This window comes from Rhincodon typus, chromosome 28, assembly GCF_021869965.1.
Source record: "Rhincodon typus isolate 14 chromosome 28, sRhiTyp1.1, whole genome shotgun sequence".
In the NCBI taxonomy this organism is placed as follows: domain Eukaryota; kingdom Metazoa; phylum Chordata; class Chondrichthyes; order Orectolobiformes; family Rhincodontidae; genus Rhincodon; species Rhincodon typus.
Window position 1 is genome coordinate 6,546,746 of NC_063359.1, and position 20,392 is coordinate 6,567,137.

The following is a 20,392-nucleotide window of genomic DNA, read 5'->3' on the forward strand; positions in this document are numbered from 1 at the left end:
CATCGCTGCCCTTCTCTTTCTAGTAGTAGTCGCAGGTTTGGCAGGGACTGTTTGAGGAGACTTAGTGAGTAATGCAGTGCATCTTATAGAATATAGACACTACCACCACTGATGAAGGGTGTAAATGTTGAACGTGGTGATAAGAAGGCCAGTTAAGTGAGCCACTTTGACCTGCATGGATTTGAGTTTCTTGAGTTTCTTAAATACAACGTTTCCTGTCTCAAACCTGCTTTTGCAGTGACAATATTAAAATGATTAGTTCAGTTCAATTTCTCATCAATGGTAACACCTAGACTGTTGATCGTGGCGGGATTCAGCAATGGTAATACCATTGAACATCAAGGAGTGACAGTTAGATTTTTCTCTTGTTGGAGATGATCATTGCCTGACAGTTCAGAGGCACGAAAGATATTTACCACTTATCAGCCCAATTTTGAATGTTGCCCAGTCCCTGCTGTGGATGGGCACAGACCATTTCAGTGTCTGAGTTGTCAAGGATGGTTTAAAGTTTTGCCAAAAGATCGGTAGCTCAGGTTGTGGGTGAGGTTGTTGACTTGCTCACTGAGCTGACTTGTTTTTGTTCAGATGTTTCATCACCATGTTAGGTAACATCTTCAGTGGAGCCTCCGATGAAGCGTTGTTATTCTACTCCTTTATTAATGGATGGGAGAGTATAAATTCCATGCAGAGTAGAATAGCATAGCTTCATTGGAGGCCCCACTGATGATGTTAGCTAGCATGGTGATGAAACGTCTGAACGAGAGCAAGCCAGCTCGGCGAGCATGTCCACAGCCTCAGTCGAGAATGGTGCTGAGCATTAGTGAAAATCCACTGGAAACATGAGATCAGGAGTTGAGTGTTCCTGTTGCAATCCAAACTGAGTGAAATTGTGACAAAAATTCTGAAGAAGGGTTGCTGGACTGAAAACATTAACTCTGCTCTTATCGCTACAGCTGCTACCAGACCCTTGTACGTTCTACTGGGTAGCACTATCGATGACCACCCACCCACACCCACACCCCCACCCCGCCCCGGTTACTTTGCTGACGAATGAGAGTGGACACACAGAGCAGTAATTGGCCTGGTTGCATTTGTCCTGCTTTTTGCGTATAGGACATACCTGGGCAATTTTTCACATTTCTGATGAAGGGTCTAGGCCCGAAACGTCAGCCTTTCTGCTCCTATGATGCTGCTTGGCCTGTTGTGTTCATCCAGCTCTGCACCTTGTTGTCTCGGATTCTCCAGCATCTGCAGTTCCTACTATCTCTGATTCAATTTTTCACATTGTTGGATTAATGCCAATGTTGTAGCTCCATTGGAAAGTTTGCTCAGGGACTCAGCCAGTTCTGGACAACAAGTCTTCAGTATATGGCCAGAATATTGTCAGGGCCCATAACCTTTGTATCATGAAGTGTCTTCAGCCATTTTTTTGAAATCACAAGCATTGAATTGAATCGGTTGAAGAATGACTCCTGTGATGCTGGGGACCTGAGGAGAAAGTCAGCCATTGATCAACCACTTGGCACCTCCGACTAAAATTGATGCAAATACCCTAGTTGTGTCGTTTGCACTGATGTCCTGGGCTCTTCCTCATTGACTTTAGGGAAATCTGTTGATTTGCTTTTAGTTGTTCAGTTATCCACTGCTATTCTCATCTGGTTTTGAGTTAGATCTGTTCTGTTAGAATCCCTACAATGCAGGTAGAGGCCATTCAGCCCATTGAGTGTACACCAACCTTCCAAAGAGCATCCCATCCAGACCCACCCCAACCCCATATCCCCGCATTAACCATGGTTAATTCACCTATTTTGCACATCTCTGGACACTACAGGACAATTTAGCACAGCCAGTCCACCTAACCTGCACATCTTTGGACTATGGGTGGAAACTGGAGCACCTGGTGGAAACCCATGCAGACACGGGAAGGATGTGTAAGCTCCACACAGACAATCATCCGAGGCTGGAATCGAACTTGGGTCCCTAGCACTGTGAGGCAGCAGTGCTAACCCCTGAGTCACTGTGTTGCCCTGTTGGTGTGGGATCGTTTAGCTGGGCTGTTTGTCCTGTTTTTGGCACATAGTTACTGCTGTGTTGTAGCTTCTCTGGATTGACAGCCCATTTTTAGATATCCTCCTGGCATGACCACCTGTATGCTTTAGTGAACCAGAGTTGATCTCCAGGCTTGATGGTTATGGTAGAGTGGGGTGTATGTTGGGCCATGAGTTTGCAGGTCGCGTTAGCGGAAGATTCTGCTGCTGTTGATGGCCCATAGCGCCTCATGAATGTTCAGTCTTGAGCTGCTAGAACACAGCACAATGTAAAATACTCTCAATTTGCAAGCGGGACTTTGTTTCAAAAAGGACTGAGCAGTGGCCACTTCTACCAATGCTGTCAAAGACTAGTTACTACAGGTAGATTTAGTGAGGTGGAGGTCAGGTACGTTTTTCCTTCTTGTTGGGTCCCTTTAGCCCAACAAGTCCACACCGACCCTCAGAACATCCCACCTAGACCCATCCCCCTGTAAACCCACCTAATCTACACATCCCTGAACACTACGGACAATTTAGCTTGGCCAGTTCACCTAACCTGCACACCTTTGGACTGTGGGAGGAAACTGGAGCACCTGGAGGAAACCCACACAGACACGGGGCGAATGTACAAACTCTACACAGACAGTCGCCCGAAGGAGGAATCGAACCCGGCTCCCTGGTGCTGTGAGGCAGCAGTGCTAACCACTGTACCACTGTGCCACCCTATGTGGTGATGTACTTCCTCCATCTGGTGATCAACAAGGAGGAGTGCAGTTTCATCAACTGAGGGATGGTGGGAGGGTATGTGGTAATCAGCAGGATTTCCGAATCCATGTTTGACCTGTTTCCATGGGGCCCAGAGTTAATGTTGGGGACAGACTCCTTCCTGACTTGTACCATTGTGCCACTCATGCTGGAACGACAAGATATTCCCAGATGGTGGTGTTTGGATCATTTCCTGCAACGTATTTGTATAATTATGACTAGACAGCTCTCCCAATTTTAGCTCAATTCCCCAGATTTTGGTAAGGAGAATGTTGCAGAGTCAACAGGGCAGTGTTTGCTGTTGTCATTTCTGGTTAGGGTTAGGGTGCTTGTTTGTCTCTCTGGTTTAAGACCATAAGAAATAGGAACAGCAGTATATCGTTTGGCCCCCTCTGGCCTGCTCTGTCATTCACTAGGATCATTGCTGATCCAAAACATCTCACACCCACTTTGCTGTCCTTTTCCCACAACCCTTGATTTCCCTACTGTTGTAGTAGTTTGATATAACTGAGTGGCTTCCTTGCGCCACTTCAGAGGCACATAAGAGTAAACAACATTGCTGTGGGTCTGGAGTCAAATGTGAACTATACCAGGTAAAATTTCCTTCTCTAAAAGGTATTAGTGACCAAAATTGGTCTTCACAACAGTTGACAGTGACTACTGAATACCATTAGGCTACATTTAAATTCCAAATTCATTGAATTAAATTTCACCTCCTGCCCTGGTGTGATTCAAACCCATGTGCTCAGAACGTGAGCTTGGGCTTTTGAATAACTGGTCCATTGACCTTACCACTACACCACCACCTCCCCTTTAAGATGATAAGAGAGAAAGATGAAAACTAGTTTAATAGATTGGAGTGAAATAGATTTTGAGGGGCTGAGTAAACAAATTGTGAAAGCAAACACTGAAGTAAAATAACAATAGAAAACATTTAAAAACGTGCTCAACAGAATGCAGGAGAATTCTGTTTCTCTAAAAGGAAAGAGAGAAACGAAACAGTAGGAAGACTCCATGGATGAATAAAGACCTCAGAATAATTGAGGGTTAGGAAAGAGTCATATGTTAAGTTCATAGATTGCAGAGGAGTACATAATAAGAGAGAATTCAAAGAGATTGTGAGAAATAAAAACAGAAGACAATTAGGCAGGCAAAGAGGAACTATAAAATTAAATTATGAACATAAAACGAAATAGTGAAACATTTTATAGGCACATCAATAAAAAACGTAAGGCTGTGACAGGAATAAGATCTTGAAGAGATAGACAGGATAATGTCCCAGGTGATGACAGAGAGATGGCAGATGTGTAAAATAATTATTTTCCAGGGAGCCAGAAGTAGATGAGCAATCAGATGATACATTTGAAATTTTTTAAAAGGATCTATTCAACAAACTAAATAATGCAATAAGTAACAGGAATGCGTCAACACATTTACAGAATTGGCAAATGAAGTTCTACACATAAATGTGTGGCTGTACATTTTGGTAGGAAGAATATGAAGGTCATTTATTACTTGGAAGGCGTAGGTCTAGGTGGGTAGAGGGGCAATGAAATCTTAAAATATAAACACCCCCATCACTCACTGCAGGTTTACAAGGCCCTAAGATACAAACTAAACACTAGACTTTATTTCTAGAAAAATGGAATTGAGAAGTAGGGGAGTTATGTTAATGTTGAAAATGAAAACAGGTGTAATATGCATGTCCACAATTTAACCTGTTCTCCCTAACCTGCTTTTTTACAGCGCTGCATTTGCAGAACACATCAAAGTAATGGATTAGGTGTGTCTCTGTGGATAGATTTCAGAATAGTGAACAGCAGGACAAATTTGTCCAGATTCACTCACTATTACACATGATTACCTAGAACATGTGGGACAGAAACAGGCCACTTGGCACAACCAGACCATGCCGACCTTTCTGCTCCCCTCGAGCCTCCTCCACTTTTTTTTCTCATCCATTGTAACCATTTGTTCTCTTCTCCCCTAAATACCTATCCAGCTTGTTCTTTAAAGCATTTATTCCATTTGCTTCTACCATTCCCTATGGTATCATATTTCTCATTATTGCTGCTGTTAGAGTGTCAACGTTTCTCTGAATTCTATACTATTTTCTTGGTGATTATCTTATACCGATGTTCTTTATTCTGACAATAAAAAGGAGGGCTAGGAAAGGTAATCTGTAATGTCAAAATGAGTACAATCTCTGTACGTTATTATGCCTATTTTCATTTCTACAGTTGGATCCTGAAAGCACAAGGGAGATTATGGAAGAGGTTGTCCATAAATCAGCCCTGATTTCAGAACATGTTGGACTCTGGTCACTGCAGAGTTGGGTGTAACACAGCACTTGAGATTTCCGCAAAGTTCGTTCGTCTAGATACAAACCTTTTGAAGAGCTGGCATTAAACTGCACACTGACCCTGGTGTAGTGCAGGGGGTTGGGGAAGATGGGGTAGTTTGTGGAGTTGTGCTGAGGAGGAGGAGAATCAGTACAATACAAGAAGTGTATCACAGACTGAAAGAAAACTGCCACAGCAGATGTTGCATTGCACTGTCCTAGAAACGTTCTTCATAAGTTTTTCAAAACTACGAGATGACTGTATTCAATCACTAATAACCATGGGCAGTGTTATTGTGATGTTTCATATATAATGTAGATTTATCCACATACTCGTAATCAAGCAGGTTAATGCTAAGAGAAAATAAGAAGTATTGAGCACTAATTCTGTTCTTTGTTCTTTCAGTCCCTCATGTCCACAACTGCGTTTGGGCTTGGTTCGAAGTATTTTGCTCTCTATGAGGTGGCAGGTGTTGGAATTCAGTGGCATACCTTGAATCAGTCACCAGTAGAAGGAGATGATTTCAACCTTCTGCTCTCCATGGTCATGCTCATCGTCGATGCTACAGTTTATGGAGTACTGACATGGTACATCGAAGCTGTTCATCCAGGTATTACTTAATCTCTCACCCATCATATTTATGCAGTTTTCATTGACAAGTGTTTGAAGACATTGTATCAAATGGTCCATTCTACCTTCCTGTGCATGTGTTCAGCCTCTGGCTTCCTGTCACAATCCATCTTGTTGGTTATGTTCATCCATTAGCTATCAATTAGCAAGTAGCAGCAATTAAGACATTACCAAGTTCTTTGTAAGTTGAGGTTGATCCGGAGAATTTGATTTCCCATTCCATTCTAGTGACCCTGTGCCTACTGCTCCAGGGTTAAAGGGGTCAGAGTGTATGGGGAGAAATTGGGAACAGGGTATGAGTTGGATAATCAGCTGTGATCGTATTGAATGATAGATTAGACTCGAAGGGCCAAATGGCTTACTCTTGATCCTATTTTCTGTGTTTCTACTTTTTGACAAATACATGTCTTTTCTGTCATTATTTCAGTTCTGTTTTCAGCTCTGTTATTGAACATTGCCTTTATATATTGTCTTTTCATCAGAAATGCACTCTGAACTGTTGACGGCTAGAATTCACACAGACTTTTTTTTAGAAAGGTTTGGCTTTTATCTCAAGGATTTTAGAATACAAAGTGTAAAAGTGATGCGTTGGTTGTCTAGAGCCTTTATTAGATCCGCCTGGATTGCAGGTAATTAGATCAGGAAAGATGAATTTACTTTAGAAGATTCTACAGCGCACCCGGTAGAGTTATTGTAGTGCAGTGAGTAGTAGCATCCCTGTATCTAAACCAGAAGCTCCATGTTCAAGTCCCACTCTAGGACTTGATGACCAAGCAGGATGCATTCGTAATTGAACATTGGAACCAAACAGGTTGACAAACTGTAGATCCTTCTAATATATGCCAGTGGCAGGTGGTAAGAATGGGCAGGTTTTCTCATGAACCGTGTGATGGAAAGAACATTGGACTCCCTATGATCACTGACCATAGCTGGAGCCCATAACCTGGGCTTTCCAGTTAAAATATAACTTGCTGCCATCACAGAATGATATTCAGAATGATGTATTCACCAGAATGATAGAGGAACATAAATTATTCTATTATAAGGGCCAATAACTTGTTTTGTATTAGTTTGAAATGAAAGGGTTGAAGGTTGATCTAACTAGGAGGCTAACAATTATAACTAGTTCCCAGGAAGATCTGGGTTCAAGTCCCACTAGTCCCAGAGACGTAAAATAACATCACTGAGCAGGTTGATTAGAAAATAGGTTATAATTGGGTCCAATCAGGTCAAATGGTGAATTGTCCGATTAGTTGTGGAGTCCAGGCCCATTGAACGTAATCTTCATTCAGAGTTAGGACAGTTAGGTCCTGAATCAGGAATTACTTCTGGAACCACTTCTCCCAGAATGCTGTTGACATTGATTCAATTGAAACCTTCCAGAGAGTTTTTTAAAACATTTTTTTCAATTTAACCTATTTTTCCTAATCAACCTGTTCAGAAATATTATTACTCGCCTTTGGAGCAGGTGAGACTTGAATCCAGGCCTCCCAGTCCAGGGGTTGGGACACTACCACTGTGCCACGAGCGGGCCCTTAGCTTTTTTTTATTAGGTAAAGGAATCAATGAAAGATAAATGGAATTGAGTACAGATCCGTCAGGATTTAACTGAACAACAGCAAAGGTTCAAGAGGCTGAAAGATCTACTTTTGTTTCTATATTCCTAAGAAAATCTACCAGAAGCATAAAGTCCAGTAATTAATTTTGGTTGGATGGCTCATATTGTTATTCTCATCTGGTTCCAAGTGACAAGATTTTGAAGCAGGAGCTCTTGACAATGGTTCATCAAATCTTTTTCAAATTGTTACTTAAATGATGCTATGTTGATAAATCGTTGCTTTACGGTTAGTAATCATTGTTGCGAAACTGATTGTCTTTCTGTGGATTGAAGAGGAATTTAGAGGATTGACAATCCTTGTTCTCTTAAGGATAAAGATCTCAGATTTTTGGTGATGCAGAGGCACAGAACTTTGTTTGTGCAGAACCAGTCTACTCTCTGATGGATGAAGGCCTTGATATTGTTGGTCCAGCTGTACCTTGCCTTTCAGGATCCTGAGATTTTGTTAGTCAGATTTTAGTGAATTTCACTGTTGCAGCTGGTTTATTAAATGAAATAAATCTAATTTAAGAACAAAAACAAAATGAAATTTCTGAATGTGTTAGAGTGATGCAAGGAAAATCATCAAACACACTTGGATATGTACCATTATGATAGTTTTTGTTTGTGTCCTTGAACTCATTTTGTTTTGGTTCTGCACACCAGCCTAGTGCCCATGAAATGATTTGCCAGTCAATCTATGTAATGTGATAGCAGGTTGTCTGGCTTTAAATAAGATTCCAATCTGCAAAGTATTGATTTCATGGGGACAGTTTGACAGGACATGAAGTACAATCAGTTTGATCTCTCCTTGGAGATGCAGATCAAGTATAAGAACATTTTGTGTGAAAAATTGGCACCACACTTCTTGATATGAGCATTTATTCTTGGTTCAATCAATTGGCAGACTGAATATGTTAAGCTGTCCTTTTCTGTTTTAACGTTGTAAACTACCCCTTTGAATGTTCAGTCCTACTTTGACATTGCCCTTTCTAGTTCTTAATATTAATTTTGAACTCCAAGAAGTTTGTTTTGACTGGCTCAACATTGTTTTCATATGCATGAAGAGATATTCCAATTTATCATTGTGTGATAACTGTGAAGTGTGGAGATTTAAATATTTGCCAAATTGGGAAAGAGGATTTGAAAGTCATATAATTGACCATTTTAAAATTGCAAGTGGTTAATACACATAATGTGCCCTGTTTATTAGCATAATACTTGTGCAGTTATGTTTATGTGGAGAAGCAAATGTATTAAAGGTATTAGTTTCATGCTTACCATATAAAGGTAAAGTCACAGAGTCTTACCAAACCATTAGGCTACTCTCTCATTAGAGAGAGATCATTGCTTTACAATAAATAAATATATGTAGAATCCTGGCAAACTTGCTAACATATCCTTTTACATCTAACACAGATTTGATAAACAAAATTTGTATATTAATACAGAAGAAAGCAACATAACATAATCTCAGCTTTCTGGTGATGTCTCTGGATGTCTCAATTTTGTTTTCATGGAATCGTACAGTACAGAAGAGGCCCTTTGGCCCATTGAATCCGTGCCAACAAAAAACTACTCCAAATCTGCACTAGTTTCATTGTCCAGAACCTGGTCCATTAGCTTGAATGTCTTGACATTTCAAGTGCTCATCCAAGTATTTTTCAAAGGTTGTGAGGTTTCCTACCTCAGCTACACTCCCAAACAGTGCATGCCAGACTTTCTCCACCTTCTGGGTCGAAAACAAATCCTCAAAACGCCTCTAAATCTCCTGCTTTTCACCTCAAGGTTATGTCCCCTTGTTATTGACCCTCCAATTACGGAGAACACTGCTTTCTATCCACCTTGTCTATACCCATCGTAATCTTATACACTTTGATCAGGTTCCCCACTAGACTTCTCTGCTGTTTCAATAAGGTCGTCTCTCTTTCTGCTGAACTCTAATGAGTACAGGCCCAATCTACTCAACCTCCCTGCATTTTTCATTCGATAATTTGACCAAAACTGCAGTCCGTATTCTGTGTGTGGTTTAAAAATGGCTTGTGTAGTTTTACAAGAGTTCACTTTTTTATATTCCGTTCCATTTGAAATAAAGGCCAACATTCCATTTGTCTTCTCTACTGTCTGCTGAATTTGTATATTAGCTTTTTGCGATTTCTGCATAAGGATTCACAAATCCATCTGTGCTGTAGCTTTCTGTAGTCTTTCTCCATTAAAATAATATTCACCCCCTCTATTCTTTCTGCCAAAGGAATTTGCTGCAATCCTTAACATCCTTAGTTGTGTAACCTCACATGTTTTCCCACATTGTATTCCATCTGCCAAGTTTTTGCCCACTGTAGACATCTTGTGCTATTCTCAACTCTTCTCAACTATCTTTGTGTCATCCTCAAACTTCACTGTGTTCACTTTCTTTATCCAAGTTGTTAATACATTTTGTAAATAATTGAGATTCCATCACTGATCCTGTAGCGCTCCACTAGTTACAGAAAATACCCCCTTCATCCCAACTTTCTATCTTCTTTTAGTTAGCTAACCTTCTGTCCATGCTAATATACAGAAGTTAACACCATAGGCTTTTCTCTTATTAAATAGCCTTATGTGCAATACCTTGCCAAAAACCAAATCAAAATTTCAAATATATTAGATCTACTGGTTCCCCTTTATCTATCCTGCTTGTTGTCTCCTCAAAGAATTCAAATAAATTTCCCCAGCATGATTTCACCTTCATAAAACTGTGCACTGCTCTAACATCCTTTAGAATAGATTCTAATATTTTCCCAAAGACAAATGTTAAGCTAACTGGTCTATAGTTAACAAGGTGTAGAGCTGGATGAACACAGCAGGCCAAGCAGCATCAGAGGAGCAGGAAAGCTGATGTTTCGGGTCTAGACTAGCCCGAAACATCAGCTATGCTGCTTGGCCTGCTGTGTTCATCCAGCTCTACACCGTGTTATCTCAGATTCTCCAGCATCTGCAGTTCCTACTATCTCTGGTCTGTAATTAGCTGTTTTCTGTCTCCTTCCCTTGTTGAATGAAGGTGTTACATTGGCAGTTTTCCAATCTTGTTAGACTTTTCCAGAATTGAAGGATTTCTAGAAGATGAACATCAGTAAACCCACTATCTCTGTAGTTACTTCCTTTGATATCCAAGGTTGAAATCATCAGGTCCAGGGGAATTATTAATCTTAAGACCCATTAGTTTCCCTAATTTTTTTCTCTCCTGTTAATCATGGTTTATATTTCCTCCTCCCTTTTGCCCCGATTATTTTGTATTTTTGAAATGCTACTAATGTACTCTCCCACGAAGACTGATGTAAATTATTTATCCAACTCCTCTGCCACTTCCTTGTTCTGCGTTATTTCCCCACTCATTCTGTCATGAGGCCTAAGTTCACCTTGGCCTCCCTTTTCCTTTAAATGTATTTGAGAAAGCTCTTACTATCCATTTTTATAATGCTTGCTAGTTTGCCTGAATGTTTACTTTCTCCCTATTTTTTGTCATCTTTTGATTTTTGAAACTTTGCTATGATTTTTGTTACATTGTCTGTTTATTTCTTTAAGTTTGCTATGATCCTTAACTTCCTTAGTTGACCATAGTTCACTTACCACTTTGTAGGATTCTTCTTTCTCACCGGGGGTAATGCTTTGATGCGAGTCATGAAGTATTTTCTTGAATGTCTACCATTGTTCGTCATCTGTCTTTTCTGCTAAAACTCTTTTGTAAGTCCACGCCAGTGAACTCTGCCCTCATTCCTTTGTAATCGTGTTGTTTCCAACCCAAGTTTACACACTGAATGCTAAATTCTACAGTGTTGTGGGCACTGTTTTCTTGGAGATCTTTTACTCAGATGTTGTTATTGAATCTGCCTGATTACGCATCATCAGATCAAAAATAGATTGATTCCTCATTGGATCCATAACCTATTGTTCTGGAAAACTATCTTGAATACACTCTGAGTCCTGCTTTGTGGCTACCTCTGCAAAGCTAATTTACACAATCTAGATGAAGATTAAAGTCACCTTGATTAATGTACTTCCTTTTTCACATGTCCTCATTATCTCCTGGTTTATTCTATGTCCTAAAGTTTAGTTATTGTTAGGGGCCTATAGGCTACTCCAACCAGTGTGTACTTCCCCTTGTTATTTCTTGTTTTCACCATCTCAATTTGACATCTTCCAGTTCAAGATCATTTCTTGCTATCATATTTATTCCATCTGGTACTAACAAACTTACCTATTCACCCTTCCTTCCTGCCTATCCTTTGGAAAAGACGCATACTCCTGAATATTTAGTTCCAGGCTGAATGTAGAAGATTCAGAGAGGAGTTAGAAAAGCAAATATGGGGAACAAAGAGAGAGAGAAGAAACTGGTAGCCAAAATAAAAGGGAATCCAAAAGTTTTTGATTGACGTACAATTATAAGTACTAAAAGAAGGAGTGGGACCATTTCAGGACAAAGAAGGAGATTTAAATATGAGGCAGAGGGCATGGTGGAAATATTAAACAAATACTTTACAGCTACCTGCAACAGGAAAAAAAAGTACAACTCAGCTCATGGTGAAAGAGAAGGTAATTCAGAGACTTGAAGGGTTTAAAATTGATAAGTAAGAGTTATCGTATAGGCTGCCTCTACTTAAAGTTGGTAAGACACCAGGATTGGATGAGATGCATCCAAGGATACTGAGAAAAGTGAGTGAAATTGCAGAGGCACTGACCAGAATTTTTCTATCTTCCTTCAACTCGGGGATGGTAACAGTGGACTGAAAATCGCATTTTAAAAAAGTGTGTTAAAAATATATCTAACAACTGCAGGCCGGACAATTTAAACTTGAAGATGGGAAAGCTTCTAGAAAAGATCATTCATGACAAAATGAATAGCCATGTGGAGAAATACATGTTAATTAAGGAAAGCTAGCAAGGATTAAGAGCAAATCGAGTTTAACTAATTTGTCGACTTATTTTGAAGAGGTAAGAGAGGGATGGTGAGGGATGTGCTATTGATGTGTACATTGAATTATGACCAGGCTTAGTACACAGCTCAACATCAAGTTAAACCTTGAACTTCATCAAAATGAAGTAGCCAATTGCAAAGTTTTCTTGAGTGAAGGGAGGAATTTTATTACTGACTAACCCTGAAAGAAATAACAAAAATGAAACAGCAAACACACACATACACACAAACACAACTAATAAGTTTACAAAAGAAAGGGGAGAGTGTGTTTTCACAGCTCTTTAACTGTTGTCTTGATTCCTCAGAGAGTGAGAGACTTTGTTAAAAGTGGCATGAAGTTTGATGGATTGAAAGACAAATGATTGAGTTGGATCGAGTAGGAAGAGAGTTGCTAATTACAGTTATAGAAAGAAAGAGAGCCACATGGCACCAATAGAAATGAAGACCCAACAACAAAGGAGTTATGTAGTGGTAATGTCAGCTGACAAGTAATTCAGAATCCCACATTAATGCTCTAAGAACATGGGTTCAAGCCCCACCATGGCCAATGGTGAAATTTGAATTCAGTCAAAATGTGGAACAAGAAAAGTTAGCCTAATGGTGACCACGTGACTCTGCTGATCATCGTAAAAAATCCTCTAGTTCACTATGGAAGGAAATCTGCCATCTTTATCTGGTCTGGCCTGGTAACTCCAGACCCACAGCAACGTGATTGACTCTTAACTGCCCTCTAGGCAATTAGGAATGGACAATAAATGATGGCCTACACAGCCTAAAGAAAGAAGCACAATGAGCACTTGGATAGAAAGAAGAACAACCAAATAGGGGGATAACTTAGAGATGTGGATTAAGGAAGGAGTGAGGAAGAATGAGGAATAAAGCAACATAATGTCAATGGATCCTTGAGGCCAAGGTGCAAACTTTTTAGGTGAAAACTGAATGATAACTTCTTTTTGTATTCTGTATGAATTATTTAAAACTCTGGCTTGGCCTCAACTAGAGTTTTACAACTAGTTCTGGGTACCATATTTTAGGAAGGATGTGTAAATAGTAGAACGAGATGAATTTAAGGGGAAGCTAGATAAGCACACCATAGAGAAAGGGATTGAAGATTATGTTGATAGGGTTAGATAAAGAGAAATAGGAGGAGGTTCGTTTGGAGCATGGACTTACCGAGCTGAATGCTTTGTTTCTGTGCTGTAAATAAGTATTGGTAATTTGTAGCTCCTTGTCTTATACTATCCCTTAGGTACACCACCCAGGCAGTAAATAGTTCCATTTCAGTTACTGTGCACTGTACTTAGAGTAGAATTTCTGCTGAGAACGTTTTAAAAATAAAGGGAAGATTTGCATTTATAGTCATACGGCACGGAAACAGGCCTTTCGGCCCAACTCATCCATGCCAACCAGGTTTCCTAATCTGATAGTCCCATTTGCCTGTGTTTGGCCCCTGTCCCTCAAAACCTTTCCTTATCCATGTACCTATCCAAATGTCTTTTAAGTATTGTAATTGTATTCGCCTCTACCACTTCCTCTGGCTGCTCGTTCCATGTTCACACCACCCCCTGCGTGAAAAAGTTCCCCCTCGGGCCTCTTTTAAATCTTTCCCCTCTCACCTTAAACGTCTGCAGTTTAGTTTTGGACTCCCCTACCCTGTGGAAAAGACTTTGGCTATTCCCCTTAACAATGCCCCTCATGAATTTATAAACCTCTATAAGGTCACCGCAGTGCCTGCTAGCTCCACTTTTCATGACATCTCAAAATAGATGAAGTACTTGAGAAGTGTAGTCACTGATGTAACGTAGGGAATGTACAGGGACAAATCATTATGCCTAGGTTTATCCTTAACCTTCTGTTTCATACTGAAAAGGGTGTTGACTGATTGAGCTTTCTTGAAACTTAAAACCTCCCAGTACAATAGTATTGCTTTAAATTAGCTCTATTTGTGGTAGTATATCTGCACTGTACTTGGCTGTAATTAAAGATTGTCAATAAGGTGTAGAGCTGGATGAACACAGCAGGCCAAGCAGCATCAGAGGAGCAGGAAAGCTGACGTTTCGGGTCTCGACCCTACTTCGGAAATGGGGGAGGGGAAGGGGATTCTGAAATAAATAGGGAGAAAGGGGGAGGCGGATAGAAGATGGATAAAGGAGAAGATAGGTGGAGAGGAGACAGACAGGTCAAGGAGGCGGGGTTGGAGCCAGTAAAGGTGAGTATAGGTGGGGAGTTAGGGAGGGGATAAATCAGTCCAGGGAGGACAGACAGGTCAAGGGGATGGGATGAGGCTAGTAGGTAGGAGATGGGGGTGGGGCTTGAGGTGGGAGGAGTGGATAGGTGGGAGGAAGGACAGGTTAGGGAGGCGGGTACGAGCTGGGCTGGTTTTGGGACGCGGTAGGGGGAGGGGAGATTTTGAAGCTTGTGAAATCCACATTGATACCATTGGGCTGCAGGGTTCCTAAGCAAAATATGAGATGCTGTTCCTGCAACCTTCGGGTGGCATCGTTGTGGCACTGGAGGAGGCCCAGGATGGACATGTCGTCCAAGGAGTGGGAAGGGGAGTTGAAATGGTTCGCGACTGGGAGGTGTAGTTGTTTGGTGCAAACCGAGCGTAGGTGTTCCGCAAAGCCCTTAGCTTTCCCATATTTGGGTGGTTTGCGAGGAAGTGCCAGCACAGGTTTCCAATGCTGTATTTTGATTTAAGATTTGAGTGCTGGCACCCTTATTTCACAAATCACTGCATTCAACCTGCTTATCTGTCAGGCACACTTTTATGGATGTTCCTGAGATTGCACACAGGTGCAAAGAAATTTGTAACTGAGCAGCTGGGGAATTGACTTGAAATTCAGCCCAGTCTGAATGAAACAAACAGTTGGTGTCTGGTCAGCCAGACAGTTCAACTGAAAATCTCATGTGTGAGGTGTTTCCATCTCATCGTATCTACTCAGACACTTCTCCAGTCTCTGGTATGCTGTAACGTAATTATTTTCACCATGTTGGGTGATGTGACATGGCAGTGATGGCAATTTAATGAAGCTAATTGGAATCTTGTCTTTCTAGCTGCAAGGAGGATACAATGATGCAGTGGTATTATCACTGGACTGTTAATCCAGAGCCCCAAGATAACATTTTGGGGACCTGAGTTTGAATCCTGCCACGGCAGATGATGGAATTTGAATTCAATAAATATCTGGAATTAAGAATCTAGTGAAGACCACGAATCCATTGTCGATTTTCGGGTAAAAACCCATCTGGTTCACTAATGTCCTTTAGGGAAGGAAACTGCCATCCTTACCTGGTCTGGCCTACATGTGACTCCAGACCCACAGCAATGTGGTTGACTCTTAACTGCCCTCTGGGCAATTAGGGATGGGCAATAAATGCTGCCGTAGCCAGCAATGCTCTCATCCTGTGAACGAATAAAGAAAAAAAAATATCAAGAAGGAAATTTTCAGTTATGGCGACTATGAAGCTATTGACAGTTTTAAATAAGAAGAATCCGTACAGTGTGGAAACAGGCCATTTGGCCCAACAAGTCCACACTGCCCTCTGAAGATGCATCCTACCCAGATGCATCCCCCTACCCATCCCTGTAACCCCTGGCATTCCCCATGGCTAACCCACCTAACCTAGTCATTCCTGAACACTATGGGTAATTTAACATGGCCAATCCACCTAACTTACACATCTTTGGACTTTGGGAGGAAACCGTAGCACTGACCACTGAGCCACCGTGCCGCCTGTTGTGAAATTGTTGTAAAAAGCCAACTGGTTCACTGCTGTCCTTTAAAGAAAGAAATCTTCTATTATTACCCAGTGTGGCCTCTGCATGACTCTCCGTTGATCCATGAAATAGCTGAGCAAGCCATCAGATCAATGGCAATTAGGAGATGGGTACCAAATGCTGGTCTGTCTTTCAGAGGAGACCTTAAGCCACATCGAGTCTGCCCTTTGATCCAGTAAGGGGCCCCATTGTGTTAATTGAAGACGACCACTGGAGTTAACACTTGTCTGTTGGCCAATGGTTTCTTGAATCATATCACAAAAACATGTCATCAGCTTCTTTTTTTCTTGTAAGATCTTTCTGTGTAAAAATTGATCGCATTTCCTATTCTGCAACAGTAACTATACTTCACAAATATTTCATTAACTGTGAGGCACTTTAGAATGTCCTGAAGTGGTCGAGAGCAATATATAAATGCAGATCCTCACTTCGTCCATCCCTCTTTCCTCTCTCCTTTCCCCCCTCCTTTGTCTCCTTCCTTCCCTTGCTGCATAACCTTCACATCTCTTTTTGTTAGTTTCCTCCTTTTTCTTCTCTGTGAAGGTGTCAATGTCACTGTTGCCAAACCATTTGCAGTTTCACATTTATGAAAGTAAGTTTGATAAAACTTTTAAAGTGGGTGATGGATGGATACCTGATGATCAGTCGCTCTGGGGAAAGCTTGGATAGCTTTGATGCTGAAAGCATAATCTAAAATCCTATTGTCCTTTGGGATGAAGGCAGAATTTCATTTATTCAGTGTAAAGAAATAAAATATAATTCCCTAAAAGCTATTAAGAATTCAGGAATCCAATGTAATAAAAATGTATTTAGCCTACTTAACTGTAACAATTCTGTAATTCAGTCACTGTGAAACAACAACACTGCCAAGTGTTTTGAAACAAAAGGAAGATTAAATGGTTTTTATTAAATGCCTGAACTCTAGAGTTGGCTTACAGTCTCACCATCAGTACAAGCTGCCTGTCTTTGATTCAGTAATTTATAGTGCACTTTTTCGATGTTGTTTTCAGCCTGTTATTGCACTTTCAGTGTAATGCCAATTAACCAGTCCATCCTGTACCATGGTTTGTTTATATACTGAGAGAAAGGGTGGTAAAATTGTTCATAGAAGTTACCAAAAATGACTTGAAGTTGACTGTAATAGAATTCTATAATAAATATATCATGTAGATTCATCAATGCTTAGGATAATGTGAAGGCAACGATCTCAGCGTCACTTTGTTTTGCTGATACCAAAATCCCATTGAGTACAAACATTGTTGGTTCTGGCCCTACTGACAACTTTAGGATATGTTTGAAGTTGTTACTGCAGTCTGCCACTGAGCTGTCCCCTTTCGAGTGCAACTCCGATCCTCTCTGTTTGCCTAGTGTATATAAAGGAGGCCAGGAAAGCTCCCCTAGTGGTGTAATCAGCATTTACTCCTCCACCAGCACAACCAAAAGCAGATTAACTGGCTACATACCCTTGTTTCTAACCCCTTTCTGTTTGTCTGTTGGCTGCTGTATTTACCTTAGACAGAACAGTATGTTTGTTTTGGCTGCCAAATGTTTTGGCCTATCTAGAGAACATTACAGATGCAATGATCTTTCATTCTTAGCATATTTTACCTACTTTCTTTACAGGGATGTATGGACTGCCAAGACCATGGTACTTTCCATTCCAAAAGTCCTATTGGCTGGGCAATGGACGAATTGAAACATGGGAATGGTCCTGGCCCTGGTCCAGAAGCAGTAGGCTCAGCATCATGGAGGATGATCAGGCTTGCGCAATGGAGAGCAGGAGGCTGGGTAAATCACTGTTTATTTTCTTTCTAGTTACAAAGACATTTTGTTATGGAGTAGTCTATGCTTTTCCCTTTAGTGATTTGAGATAGTAGGAAGGGTAGGTCTTTCGATTCAGCGTCTTGTGTGCACAATGTTAAGAGAACCTCTGAAATCAAGTATAAAATCAACGTGTATTTGGAGAGAGTGGAAATTAAGAGCAGAATGAGAAAGAGATGCTAAGTAATTTAAACCAAGTAAATAGATAAATAATCTCACAGGAAGAAAAAGAAAAGGTGACACCATAATTAATACACACAAGAATAACATAACCAAAACAAATTAAAATTATGCTGATATGTATGTAGATATCCCTTTGTGGCATTAGCGTCTGTAACATTAATCTTGACTGAGTGAGGATTTTTAAACTTAGTCCTTTGGCGTATACTTAATTGTGCTATGAGGTAAATGATTGGACTCTAACCACATTTAAATAGACTAATAACTGATAATTAAGTTGGTGTGGGAGCAGACCCATGCAGAGGATAAATATTACTGTGGACCAAACGTCTGTTTTTGTGCCTTCATTAATGAAGATGACATTTTGTACCGCGAGTTGCATAATTTGGATTTATAATGAATCTGCAGCCAAATCTTCCCAGTACCCAAGCTGTCTTCCACTGAAGTTCACAGAAAAATCGTTGAATCTCTTTTTTGTTATGCTGTCAATTTAATTGATTTGGAATTAAAAAATAACTTGTCAATAGTTTCTAAGTCTTTGGAAATTAAAACTAGAATGGTAAAAACTCAGCTTCCAATTCGCAATAGATCCTTTTGGTGCTCCTGAATAGAAAATTATTCACGCTATAATGTTATTACTGATTTATATAAAAGGAGTCACATGAGACCAGGTTATAGTCCAACAGGTTTATTTGAAATCAGGTGAAGTCCAGCGAAGGAGCAGTGCTCTGAAAGCTTGCGATTTCAAATAAACTCTGTTGGACTATAACCTGGTGTCGTGTGACTTCCAGCTTTGTCCACCCCAGTCCAACACCAACATCTCCACATCATATATAAAAGAACATTCAATCAACTTATTAAATAAAATTGAACCTCCGGTGGTCAATGTATTCAGTAAGTAACCTAAAGGTAACTAATAGATATTTAAGATATGTTAGGGCAGGCAGTTTATTCAGATTGTAGTTTGTAGGGATTTGTGGACAGATTTCTCAAATGGCACATTTACAAAGAGTATGTCTGACTAAGCACTCTCTGGTTCAAAGGTTTTGAGTTGGACCCTGAGTCAAAGACAGTCCAATACATAATGCTGGACAAGGAATTGCTGAATAACATACCGAGGCAACACACAGTTTCTTGTGATCCCAGCTGATGATAGTACTAGACAGGTCAAATCCCAGCGTGAATCCTGACTTGATTAAAATTTTAAATTTTTTTGCAGTTAGTTACCTTGGTGGTGAATCACTGAACATATTCACATGGGGCTGCTTTTAACTCAAGGACACAATTTTTATTGCACAAAAGATTATTAAAAGCTCAAACAGATATATGACAGTTTAGAAAGATCATATATACTTTCAATCTGTTTCCCAACCATATGCTGAATAAATAGTAAACCCATAAAAATATCACCCCTACTTCAACGCTTCAATTTCTCACTTTACTGACTTTTACTAGATTTTCCCTTGGATGGCTGAGACTTCTGTGTGTCAACATCTTTTTAGTTATACTGGCCTGAACCCCCATTCACTTCTGATGGGTTAAACCTCTTTTCAGTTCTGACAACTCAAAAAACTTCCATGAACTCTCTTAGTTTGGAAATTTCACAAAGTAGAGCTTTTCAGTCAGGGTGAAAACTGTTCCACTGAACTGAAGTCAAACTGATCAAGTGGTCCCAGTCTCTTTCGTCTGCTCTCCTATACTTGGCAATGCAAACAATTAATCAATTAATCTTATTGGCTTCCTGCTAGACTATTAACTGAATCACACGCTTTCCTAGAAATGATGTGTTTAGGTCACCGTTCCAAATGACTTTCTGACCTCTTAACAAAATAGTTGCATTCATGGAATTTACACCACTGAAACTGAAGCAAAGCTCTCTCATGACAGTAATAGATATTATACTGCATTATCACAAGGTGAAGGCAAGACAGTTATGGCCACCGTTTGACCCAGTAAAAGAAAAGTAGAAGGTCCAGCGGACACTATACCAAGCCAACAGATACAAAGTACATGATACCTATGGGGGTGAAGAGAGGGACTATGAAAGGACAGTCTGAATGCCAGCTAAGGCACCATGGAGCAGGAGGCTTTCCAAAGAGACAAGGTGCAGAATAGAAAGGTTGTAATTATTTGAGAATTCTTTAAGTATGGGGAAAAATAATTTCATTTGTATTGTGAATTGAGAGTCCTGAAGGATCTATTGCCTAACATTTGCCGGTATCAAAATGGCTAGAAAAGCATTTGGAAAGGAGAAGAGCCTTTTACAGAGGGAAGACATCGGACTTGCTAAGG

General features: G+C 40.3%; 1 protein-coding gene across 1 annotated transcript in view; it reads left to right on the plus strand.

The window, feature by feature from the left end:
* Nucleotides 1-20,392, plus strand: part of abca2 (ATP-binding cassette, sub-family A (ABC1), member 2) — a 402,151-nt gene that overhangs the window by 256,768 nt on the left and 124,991 nt on the right. The window contains exons 11-12 of the mRNA XM_048613349.1: nucleotides 5,543-5,747; nucleotides 17,723-17,887. Of these exons, the coding sequence (XP_048469306.1) occupies nucleotides 5,543-5,747; nucleotides 17,723-17,887 (370 nt within the window). The remainder of the gene's footprint in view (nucleotides 1-5,542; nucleotides 5,748-17,722; nucleotides 17,888-20,392) is intronic.